The sequence below is a fragment of the Montipora foliosa genome, unplaced genomic scaffold, assembly GCF_036669935.1.
Source record: "Montipora foliosa isolate CH-2021 unplaced genomic scaffold, ASM3666993v2 scaffold_413, whole genome shotgun sequence".
Lineage (NCBI taxonomy): Eukaryota > Metazoa > Cnidaria > Anthozoa > Scleractinia > Acroporidae > Montipora > Montipora foliosa.
In genome coordinates this window covers 380,001-392,500 of record NW_027179716.1, presented here as the reverse complement: position 1 = coordinate 392,500, position 12,500 = coordinate 380,001, and the positions used below count along the sequence as shown (strand labels likewise).

The following is a 12,500-nucleotide window of genomic DNA, read 5'->3' as shown; positions in this document are numbered from 1 at the left end:
GCGCTTTGAATCTGAATTGGAGAAATCGAGATCCGACTTTCAGTCAGAAGTTGAGCGATTCCAAGAAGCCAAAGAAGAGGGCTTGTTCTTTAATACACACAGAGAAGCATTGGAAAAGATTGTCAGGGATTTGGAGTCTCGCTGGGATGAATTGTGGAGAGAACATGTGGAAAATAAAAATCGGTGGGAATGAAATGATATTTCTTTGAAAAACGTCATAGTAGGTTCGGTCTTCTGTTCAAATCAACCTGTGTCTTCAAAAATGAACTTTTAAACCACTTTCAATTTATTTTCATTTGGAGAAATTGTCTAGTCCTACAAAAGGGGTTTAGGCAGCTAAGCGCGGCAGGAGATTGATTGAGGAACCTCTCTTTTCCTAGTACGCCGGTGTCATAACAGAGAAAATCATCATTTCCTTCATTCACAGGACATACCATCTTGCTTCCTGTCATTCTCCATCATGTGACACTTCAGTCGTAACAGAATGCGGATCTCATAAACCTAGATTAATGACCTAAGCTCCCGCGAGTCTCCTGTAGCATAGTGGTAGAACAGAAGTGGTAGGGTCAAAGGTTCGAGTCTGTGAGGATTACTCAGGTTTTTTCCCTAATATCCCCGTGTCGGAACAGAGAAAAATTATATGCAGGTAAATTTAATTCCACAGAAACGAAATGAAACTTCACTCGAAGTTTCAACCATCTTTGTTTTTTTCAATATGGCGACTGCATGACGACGTTTTTCATGTGACTTACTTAAAATTAGCTTCTGCAGCAACTCACATGACCACGTAGGTTATGTGACGGGGCTCTAAGCAACTTTTACGTGACCGTCCATCTCGCTCACTGTTGCGGGCCGAATTGCTTCTGTGTTTCTGGAGGTCTCCCTGGTATTTCTTGGGACCCGCCATTTCTCTTCCCTCACCAAGTTTGCAGCCTAGATTGAGCTTGCAACGAGTGATGGAATGTTCCTGATTAAACATCTTTATCATTTCAACAAGTGCATTCTTTGGGAAAATAGTCTTAAATAATTGTATTGTAAATTTTCGTATTTTATGACCACGTGCACAGGATTCTTCAAGCTACCTCAGCCCAGAATCACAAGTCCATTCAAAGCATTACAAATGACTTAGATAAAATCGAGAAGCAAATCAATACACCTGAGATATATGACGACGAACGACTTTACCTAGAAGAGAACATTTTTAAACAAAAGGTACATAATGAATATTTTCTTATTCTTTTTTACGCAAAGTAGTTTTTCAAGTTTCTTTTCGTAATAATTATGAATAAAAAATAGCCATATTATGTTAGAATGACGTTTCGATGACTCACTCATTATTTTCAAATCCGTGAAACTGGACTCGGGATCCCATCATAATTGGTGAGCTTAAGCAAGCACGACGACGACGGCTACAATCTAGAACGCGACAAAACGTTACCAAAACAATAACGCTGCACGCCGCGCAAATGCGGTTCACATTTTGATTCATTTCTTTGGCGTTGTTCTCCTGACAACAACGTGAAATGATCGAATTTGAGGTTATGTGGGGGACGCGAGAACCTGTCGATGAATTTTCAATGTTCTCTCTAAATCATTACAAGAACAGGAAATAATCATATTTTTAGGTAACGTTCTCGTAGCCGTCGTTGTCGTCGTCCTTCCTTAAGCTCCCCAATAACATGCTGTGAAAAACGTGTTGCATGCGATTTAAAAGAAATAACAACTATTGATAAGTGACCAAGGTTTTTTGCTTTCGAGAGTACCGCGGAGTTTCTTCTTTTGTGTAATTTTGTGAGACTCAGCGCTTGGTATTCGTGCAGTATTTTATCATTCTTTGGCGAGAATCATGGACGCTTGAAACCTTTCTTCCCTATAACAACAACAATTATTCATCAATGTTATTTTTGCGCCAACGTTAGTTTTTCATGAGTGTTTTAGTTGTCCTATATTTCTATTTCTTTCGGATTTGAAATGGAAACTGAGAGAAAGCTAGTTCACGATATTGGAATTGAAAAAATCCGGAGAAATAAGAACTGTAGATTCCTGGAGTTCTGAGCAACAGCCTTAGCTCGGGTGCGTTTGCAGACTGGACGCTAAGCAGATTTGGCTAAGCAGATTTTAGGCAAACTGGACAAATAAGAAGTGAAGAAAACATTAGGGATGACCTAAAATTGGTTCCACATCTCTAAAGACGGAAGTCCTTGGTGCACCCATATCGAACAAGGCCGAGAAAGCGCTATTACGGCACTAGCTTGAAAAGAATCACGAGGCTAGACGGGGAAACGTCATGCACTCATGCTAAAGGAAACCTCATTCGCTGCACACCACCAGGATCAGATTGATTGATTAGTAGATTGATAGATGTAATTTTGAATTTTGACAGGTCGCAAGTCCGGTTATCTATGCCACTCAACCGTCCAAAAAATTGATAATCTAAGACATTTAAGGCGATGGGGCATGATGTAATTTCTTGTGTCCTTCCGGAATAGCTAGCTTAATCGATCCTTGCGCAATTCAGTTTTTTTTCTGTTATTCAGAGGCTGATGGAAGACCTGCATACCTACGACTACCCAATTGATGAGATACGAAATACGACGAAAATTTGGATGGAAAATGAACAGATGGAAAGTCAAACATACATAACCATCCAAAGGAAGACGGAAGAACTATGTGAAAAACAGATACAGTTAAGAAAGGTCTGCCAAGAAAACGAGGGCAGGTAAGTACCCACTTATGAGTATGGAAAAACCAGTTAAATGTTAAAACTGAAAGCATCTTTCAAAAAAACTGAGCGATTACTGTGCTGTTGTGTTGGAAATGTTCATTAACAAAGATTTCGTTGTAATTACAGCATTTTTCCGTCAAGTTACTACTTTTTCGGGGAACAGAGACAAGAGTTCCACAAGATGTTGGTTTTTGTGATAAAATTTTCAAGAATGGGAGTTACCTAATATAAATAAATCGAGTCCCTTCTTGCGAACGCACGAGCCCAAAAAATTTACCTGCTGCTATGCAACTCATAGCTCAGTTGGTTTAACACTGCACCGACATCGCAGAAGTCATGGGTTCGAATCCCGTTTAAGTCATCTGAAGTTTTCAGTTGTCTATAAGAGACAGTTACTTAAATTGGCCAGTGCAAGTGCAAGGATCACTTCATTATTTCGTTTTGTATATCTAATATTGAAAATAATAACGATTAATGGCTTCTTACTCGGGTAGACGCCAGGCTCTCACTATGTATAAAAGCGACCTATCTACTTAATCACTCCAGCTACCATGACAAGAGTTTGGACTTTTGGCTTCAGTTGAAAAACATAACAGTGATTGAGTGAAGTCACAAAGACGATGATGCCATCGTTTCTTTATAACTTAAAGCAGCAGTTTCGCGCTATTTTGATCTTACTCCGAAGACCAAAACCGTCTGTGTATCAAGAAAGACTGACAAAGCCGAACTTTTGTTATCATGAACCACATAGGTGCACTGGAGGTATTTGTTTGTTCCCCTACTGCTAAACGTCTGCCGAAAATTGAATTTAAAAGCTTTATAAGTCGGTTAGAGAAATTCCCTTAAATTTAATGCGAGTATTCATTTATCCTGCAAGCATGCAAGCCCTCAATGCGAGGCGGGGCGGGGAGAGGAGAGTCTGCAACGATCACTGTAAACTGATTTTCATTTCCACTTCGCCTGGGAGAAGTGAAATATCATTGGCGTCCCGTTGATTGATGACAGCCCGGGCTAGTTTCGCGGAAATTTTATCATAGCGATGTTGTAACCTATAGTGCTTTTAGCATAACACTTCTAGTTATGTCGGCAAGCGCTTATTTTACTCCGACGAAAAAGCGGAGCGAGGAAAAAAACACTTTCTCCTTCCGTAAGAGATTACTGTCGACTGTGCGGGTGTCTTTTTAAAATTCAATATGGATACACGATTGACCATAAATTTTTCACGACATCACAACATTATTAGTTCTGGAAGGGCCGGACGAATCAGAGAACGCTTGGCTAGATATATAATAATTATGTGGGAATCGGCAATTACTTCCATCGGTCACAAATAAAATTCAAAGTTAAAAATCCCACTTGAGATAAAACCATTGAGATCACCTTTTTCCAGTCCACGTTTCCACCGTGTGGCTCTTAGCCACAACAATCAAGCGAACACTGTTGTGCAGGATAGACGAATAATCCTTTTACAACTCCCTAATTTCCATTACACGCTCCAGCGTAGTGAACACAAGCTGAAACGCAGGTACTTTAAAGTTCTTCGATGTCCTGAACGTGACAACAGATTATGTCTAGCGACATTGGCTCGGCTATTTGGTCTTCTATTAAGCTATTTAACGGGCAAACGACGAGTGTACAAGGACATGACGATAAGCAGTGTCAGTGTTCGTTTCGTCGGAGTAGTTCTTTCGCGCTAACGAAACACTGCATATGAAACTCTTCCCGTAACGAGTTGGAAGAACGGCAAACACACCTCGATTTAGCAGTAAACTTTTTACAGCTGTAGCTTGCTCTTCTCTGCGGTATAACCGGATGCCCGGCAACGTGTGAAATACTTATATATTCAGCTCCGCTTCGTCCGCAATGTTGCCCAAAACCAAGTTCGCGTGCTCGGCTGTCAAAGTGACAGGCAGATGCCACATTTTTGGTTTGTGCGTGGAAATGAAAATTACACACTGATCGTTGCAACCTCTCCTCTCCCCCTCCCTCCTCGTTTTAGAGAGCTTGTTCGCTGGCTAGAATTCACTTATGGACCATATTCATAAATGGCGGGTAAGTAATTATTATTTTTTTCTTTATGCTAATCATCCTCACTAACCTCGTTAGCACGAGCAAATCCAAAAAAATTTTTACTCCAAAGTGAGGCTAGTGATGATAATAAGCACAAAGACGAAAGAAAAATTTGTTGGCTGCCATTTATGAATACGGTTTATCTTCTTGGGTTATGAGAGGTGTTCTACTGAAGAGTATACGGATGACAGCAAACTTCTGAGTTGAAGTCAGTTTCCGAACCGGCATACTGTAAAAGCACCGTGTCAGTGTCCGTTGAATAAGTTACTGCACAATGACCATTCATTGTCTGTGGGGAAAATGGCCAGAAAGCTATTACAGATGAGTTCACCATGACCTAACCCATTTAATAGTCTGCATGTATCAAACAGTGTGCTTGAGACATGGTATTTACCAATCTTTTAGGGTTGCTTATGTATGTTTTTTCTATCCAGACTTGTCCAGGAGCTTACTTTACTTGACCAAAGACGAGACGAAACGGTTCGTGCTAGTGATGATTACAGTACGCTCTCCCAGACTTTAGACGAATTTCTGGCTGATGAAGGATTTGCAGAGCTTGATAGCTCCAAGGTAATAACAAGTCAGCTGCTTGTGCTGTAAGTTTATTAATGGGACCACTAAACTTAGATTTTCTAGGTCATTATATTGTTACAATATTGTTTCAATCACTTGGTGTTCAACTTAAGAGAAAGTGAAGGCAAAGTTACCTAAAAGTTCAGTAAAGGGGTTAGTTTCTAAAGAAATGTAGTGCTGCGTCGGTGGGGAAGTAGTGCACAAAAATTTGGTTTTATCAACGGAGTTGATAAAGTAAATTGACCACCGAACAGAGATTCTAAAAGCTGACGTTTCGAGCGTTAGCCCTTCGTCAGAGCGAATCCAGAATGTAAGACGCTATCCCTTACACAATTCTTACTAAGATCATCATGATTCTCTCTAACGAAGGGCTAACGCTCAAAACGTCAACTTTTAGAATCCCTGTACGGTGGTCAATTTACATTATCAACTCCGTTGATAAAACCAAATTTTTGTGTAAAAGTTCAATAGTTCTATTTAGCCATGAACCTGGTATCAATACTGAGAAGCCCGGCGATGAAGTACCTTTCTCTCTGTTTTTTAATCGGTGCTTAGTTCAACGGTAATTCAAGAAAGCTAAACCAAGCATAGCAGGATCGAAACAGTTAAATTCATCGAGGATCCATCTTAACTCTAGCAGCAGCGGTTGCATTGTAGCTCACATCTTTCATGGTATGCCGAAGTAATGAGTTTTAAGCCGAAAAAGAAACTTTTAAGGAATCAAGAATTGTCTACACACCGCCTTGGCGGAAGGTGCTGTTTTAGTCTCCTGTTACAGGTTTAAATCTAAATCTAGATTTAATATTATGATTGTGTGGCTGTTCCTTGGAAACATAAGTTCTTGTAATTTTCTCTTTATCGGCGTGTTTTTGTTTCGTTGTCTCCAATTTCCATTTCTTGTTAATCTTACAAACGTAACGCAGATTAAAAAATTATTTTTCAGTCTTCGTTGGAGATGAAGATAAGTGACTTTGACATAAAGATCCAGTCCATAAGCCATTGGATGACCGACACTGAAAGGCTAGTGAATTCATTACACGTTCGCATGGCTCCAGGGGAAGTCACAAAACGGGTCCAGCAAATAAAGGTAGCCTATTGCAATAACCACCACAAGGCATAGATTCCCTATATAGCTAATTCTTCGTGCTGATGTAAATTTTTCTGAATTAACTCGGTGTGGATGATTTGAATGAAGAAAGTCAGCTACACCAGACACAATCCATCATGCTGCTGTCAAAACCTCATCAGTTATGCCATTTTTTGATTAGAAGTTTGATCAGTCGAGTTTGTTAAATCGATCGCAATCGCAATTAAACATCAACTTTTTGGCGATGTCAGGCAACCAAGTCATGATTTTAATTCTAAAAATGAATTGGAGGTAATTTTAGGTAATTTCTTACGTTAAATTGTTAATGATATTGTGTGGTTGGTTTTAAGAAACGTTGGGAAAATATGGACAGAAAGGAAGTTGAGATGAAAGATATCAACTGCCTGGGTCAAGATATAACAAATGAGCCAGTGAACATGGAAACAAAGCATTCGATCGAGGACGAGCTAGAGGCACTGAACACAAAATGGCGTAAAACAAAGGAGATGTTGAGAGAAGTTGTTGACACGAAAGACGAAGAAGCTCCGGGCTACAGAGGCTGCTGGTGTTTCCAGATGGTTCCCAGAGCGTTCCATGCTTGCTTCTATAGTTAATCTGATTTAGTGGTGGATCTTGACACTCAATAAATCAAGCACAGAGATATGCTATAAATAATGTTTACTTTGTTTGTATAGCTGGGTCGGCTCCAAGGGTGGTTTGCGTGATTTGATGGAACCGCCTAAACTGATATCAAAAATTCTAAAATATAGACTTAGCCAAGCCGAAAAGCGGAGCTCCTGGGTTTATTCTTACAATAACTTAACCAGGCTTAAGCCTGCGATCCAATTGAAACCTAGTACCTGGTCAGCAGTCAACTTCCAAAATCAGATGACCTCGATGTGCTTTAAACTTGAGCCCGCGATATGATCACGAAATACTAGTCAGCGGATACATTGTTTTGACAGGTGTCAATTGTCCTCAGCTAAAAAAAATAGACTGAAGTGGACAAGCAGCTCTTACACAACAAAATCAACGTACAATCATTCCTGCAAACCCTCGAAATTCAAAATTCCAACACTGATTTATCTTTTTGAAATATCCTGCGGAGCATGCTAGAGAGGTCCGCCCAATTCTCCAAACCCCCCTTGACAAAATTCTGGATCCGCCCCAGTATGGAGGGTTTTCAATCACGTGACGGCCATGTTGGCGTACAAAACAATCGCAAATTCTGGCTGACGTTTTGCATGATAATAGATAGAGTCAAATTCCCAATAGACTTTTTTCTCTATTGTTCTGTGTACCAACATGGCTGCTGTGACGTCAAGTGAAAACCATGATCGAACATTGTGGAACGTAAAAAACCAACACATTGCTTGAAGATAGAGAGGAATCTAATCCTCCGTGTTGCAGTAGTTCGCCTTTTGAATTCGTGTTGTATCCTGAGCTACTTCAAGCAGAAACACATGACTTTGAAACAAAGCTGGGGATTTTAGGACACCAATTGTACGCCCAAATATGAACAAAAATAAAGTCGAAGCTGCACGTGCGGGAAAATGCACGAGCTACGTTACGTCCAAATAAGGAAATATTTAAAATAAAAAAACCCCCAGCTCTGAAGCAGAGTTAAACGCTTCAGGGTCATGAGCTTCTGCTTCAAGCTACTCTATAATTATCCCTTTGGTGTATGATAAGAATAAATAAATGAATACGAGTTAGGTAAGAATGAACTGGCCAGTATCAAAAATACGATAATAGTTTCTATTGCGACCATTTAAGTCCCACGAGAAATAAAAACAATGCTCATACAAAATAGTGGAAGGACAGATAAAGAGTATTTTTGATACTGGCTAATTAGTGAACGAACCAATGACCGAACGAACTGGGCCATTCAAGGACTCTTCTCATTAAGACAACGGCGACGTTTACATTCGATTACCAGTACAATAAGACCGTGACTCTTCGTGCTTGAAAATTGCAGTCGATCTGTAGATGACGAGATAAAGAGATAAATGAATGGACGAGTTTTCCCTTCCGAGCATGCACATTTCCATTGAAAGAAATTGATCCGCAAACCTAATGCGCAGGCTCATAACTAAAAACTGACTCATAGCCTTATTCGTTCTATCCATATTTTTTATGACTGCTTCGTAACGAAAGATGTTTTTGATTCGTAAGTTCAAAAGCATGGGTTATGAAATGTAGAATTCGAGAAAAAATGCTTGGTATTGTTACTCATTCAAACCGGTAAACTCACCTACTGACATTTCGTCGAATTAATGCAGTATCAAATGCTATCGTAGACGCAAAATAGCTGTGCAGTGTAAACCTCAAAGCATTAAGCTCTAAAAGTGTAACATTTTCTGGTTTTCTCATTGGTTATCTTTTCATACAACTGTCAAGTTCCAGTATCGAAATTTCCAAAACATGATGCGTCAGAGGCCACCATAAGAGAAATATTGACAATTGAAAAATTCGCCCACACTCTTTTGTTCCTCAGTAATCAGCGCCAATATCACGGAAATCCGCAATTGTACATACCCTACTAATTGTTTTGAGAGCAAGGCTTTTCCAATATAAGACAAGCTCGAGTTTTTCCCCTCTTGTTTATGTCAGAGAGAGATGTTGACACGAAAAGCCGCCAGCCAATGAAATAAGGGAACCCCTGGCGTTAACGGTATGCGAACAGCAGCTTCGCGGGAAAATGATATTTTCTGTGCAAGGCTTTAGGTGTGTAGTCCCAATGGGGAAAACAAGAAAGCCATCTTCAACAAAATATAAGGTAATAGAGGATCAAGTGCAGACGCGCAATTGCTAGGAGATACCACTGACCGAAGTGAAATCTGAGTTAGGTTTAAATTTGTGTTCAAGAGTAAAATCGCGAGCCAGTTTTTTGTCTCGAAAATGATACTAGGATCTTGAACGCTATAGCGAAGACATCGATGACGTCACCTACTGATATTAATGAGCCAACCAGAGCCTTATTGGATCATAGGTACCCCAAGCTCATGGAATATCGTTGTTGTGATACATAAATTTTTTAAGGGTCTGTATCGGGAATTTAGCGATCGTTATTTAGGGCATTAAAATAGATTTCAAGATACGCCAGAATTTCTCAGCTTGCCTCCTTTTCTTATTTATGGTATGTTGTGGATAATGGAACGAAGCAAATCGTTATCTTTAAGAAAGTTCCGACATTTTTTAATTTCGAAGACATTTTTCGATGTTACAAACATCGTCAGTTACAAAATATTTGAAAAACCGTTAGGACTATATAACAACCAGGCGAAACATGCATAATTAAATATGATTAAGTGACAAGAAATACATATTTGAGTGAGTTACAGAGTGTTAGAAAGAATGTAGAGCCTAAAGCTTAAGTGTCAGGTTGATGTGATGAACTTGTTGGTTTAAATTAGGCTTTTCCCAATTGCAATGCATGTTTCGCCTAGTTGTTATATAGTCCTAACGGTTTTTCAAATATTTTGTAACTGACCATGATGTTTGTAACATCGAAACATGTCTTCGAAATTAAAAAATGTCGTAACTTTCTTAAAAATAACGTTATGGTATGTTCTTAGTATTTCTGGCCGTTTCAGCGCGATTCTAGGGAGTTTAAGTTCTACCGTCTCTCTCTCATATAATAATAACAATAACAATTGGCAGTGCTAATCACCCTTTACTTGCAGAATTTAGGACTGAATTGCGAAGGGCGCAGCTCACGATATCGGGCTGAAAGCATACAAAGGCACCCCCGGCTGCCGCTATACAGTCCATGTTTGATGTCGGAGCACAGCACCACAGCTAGATGTTAATTAGCTGTGGGTCGATTTTGATGAGGGAGGAAAACCGGAGTACCCGGAGAAAAACCCTCGAGTCAGGTTGAGATAGACTGAAACTCAGCCCACATGCAAGCCAGTGGTGGGAGGCTCGATAGATAACCACTAAGCCACCCTGACTCCATATATATAATTCCCCAAGGTTGGTTACTTGGTGGCGGCGGTTTCGCATATCCATGGAAGGAAATCAGCCGTAAATTCACTCCGAACGCTCAGGTCGCCTCCAGATTTAGCCCAGTGCACGTTGGAATCCTCCTCTAACTAATGTATTTCTCTATCGGACAAAAACAGCCGCGGTGCGGGAATTTTGGCTCGGGAAGGCATTTTTGTTCGATTCATGTTCTTTATTTCAACTCCTAAACACGTTTGCAAATTCCCATACAAACGCTTATAATTTTGACTGATCGTGATGCTCAAATTACATTGTTAGCTCGGGGTACCTGTGATTGGATGCCGAAACAAAGGGTTCTTTTGTTCGGTGGTTGGCAAATTTGAATATCAAAAGATATTTGACGTCAATGTTTGTGAATAGATATCTTCCCTATTTCGTACGCCTTATTAGGTTCGACGGGTTCCTAAATCTTGACCAAAGTATTGAACTCAGTAGTACTAGACGCGGAGTAGAATCAGAGAAATAGCGAGTTTTCCAGAAGTGTCGAAAATTCCCATCTTCCAACATATAGAAAAGGAGGGACCAAGAGAAAATGTCGAGAAATGGCCGATTTTTAGGTAAAAAAATTAGGGAACGCAAGGCGCCTACAACACTAATTTAAAATCTCAGTAAAGGAAAAGGACGCTAACAGGTGGGTGTAAAAGGAGGGAGACACTGGCACTAGTGTCATCACTTTTCAAGCCAAAAAAGCTTCTTAGAAGATCTCGCTTTACGGATTTATTGTTTAAAAACAACAATGCAGTGGTGTTTGCAGCAAGATTTCACCACATGAATGGGATGACTCTGAAAAGCTCGTCTTTGAAGAGTACCAAGGGATTTATGCGTGATAACTGGGCAAAGAAGACTGGAACCAACCTTTTTTGATGCGTGGGCACTGGTATTGAAAATCTTTCAAAATGGCGGATGAACCTAGTGTAGTACCAATTTGGATTGATGTTGGGAAAAACCTAAACGCAGCTTCTTTGGTTGTTTGCTTGCAGCATATTTCCAAAGAAGCAATCATCAGTGGAGGTAAATTCGATAATTTTTTTAAAATATACCGGCGAAAATTGACGAGCGATGACCGCAAGGAAAACCAACGATCCAAGAACGTGGTGTATTATCCAGGTACAAATTCAGTTTCTATTCTTTTAATCTACGCCCAGCTTGGTGCAAAAATCATTCATATGATATTTGCATGTTGCATACATACAGCTCATAAATTCCACAATTCTTTCGCTTTCAAACACATTAATTTTATCAAATCACGACAGAACACTAAGTGAAGGTTCCTTGTTGGCATTCCCCATTCGCCTCTTAAGTGTTGAGATTTTCGTGTCTTGGAAGATTAAGGTAATTATTTTCCTAGCCTTAGGAGGAGATAAAGATTCAAAGCCAGGGGTATGTCCAAGGGGTGGAGTTGGGAATGTTGAGGCTTCAAACTAAGCAAATAATAAGTAAAAATAGAACTGTAACCAGGATAAGACATATTAAAATGTAAAAACGTTCTCTGGTTAAAAAACGGTTAAAAACAATCATGAGGTTTCGGCTATCAGTCTATAGCCTTTAACGTTAAAGGCTATAGACTGATAGCCGAAAGCTCATGATTGTTTTTAACCGTTTTTTAACCAGGGAACGTTTTTACATTTTAATAAGCAAATATACTTGTACAGTATTGCAGTATTCATCCTTGCTCTATCTGTGTCGGTAATGTGCCAACCAGTGGCATATTGGCTGAAGGCGCAAAGGGTCTTCAGTTCCAGTGATAGGCAAATTTAAATATGAAACGAAATTTTTGTAAAATATTGGGAATAGACCTTTACACGGTTTCTGACGCCAATTATTGGTAGGGGACAAACAAGGCTTAAATTTCAGTGAATGTATGGGAATTTTGCCGACTTTGAACCGTTATAAATCCTTTAAAGTCTGACGATTATGGATAGCAAGAATACCTCTCAAAAAGCATTTCTATTGACATTATTTTCGTGAAGTATGACGATCAGAATCAAGCTATAACGACTGTAAACAAAATTTGTAAATTTCATATAAACTCTTGTG

The 12,500-nt window shown here is 39.6% G+C and overlaps 2 protein-coding genes across 2 annotated transcripts in view; both read left to right on the top strand.

The window, feature by feature from the left end:
* LOC137988322 (putative leucine-rich repeat-containing protein DDB_G0290503) overlaps window positions 1–7,120 on the top strand; it is an 18,869-nt gene extending 11,749 nt beyond the window's left edge. Inside the window, exons 13-18 of the mRNA XM_068834352.1 lie at window positions 2–183; window positions 1,068–1,212; window positions 2,538–2,719; window positions 5,230–5,365; window positions 6,312–6,455; window positions 6,806–7,120. Coding sequence (XP_068690453.1) covers window positions 2–183; window positions 1,068–1,212; window positions 2,538–2,719; window positions 5,230–5,365; window positions 6,312–6,455; window positions 6,806–7,069 — 1,053 coding nt within the window. The 3' untranslated portion in view covers window positions 7,070–7,120. The remainder of the gene's footprint in view (window position 1; window positions 184–1,067; window positions 1,213–2,537; window positions 2,720–5,229; window positions 5,366–6,311; window positions 6,456–6,805) is intronic.
* Window positions 7,121–11,336: 4,216 nt separating this feature from the next.
* LOC137988324 (E3 ubiquitin-protein ligase E3D-like) overlaps window positions 11,337–12,500 on the top strand; it is a 13,677-nt gene continuing 12,513 nt past the window's right edge. Inside the window, exon 1 of the mRNA XM_068834354.1 lies at window positions 11,337–11,570. Coding sequence (XP_068690455.1) covers window positions 11,360–11,570 — 211 coding nt within the window. The 5' untranslated portion in view covers window positions 11,337–11,359. The remainder of the gene's footprint in view (window positions 11,571–12,500) is intronic.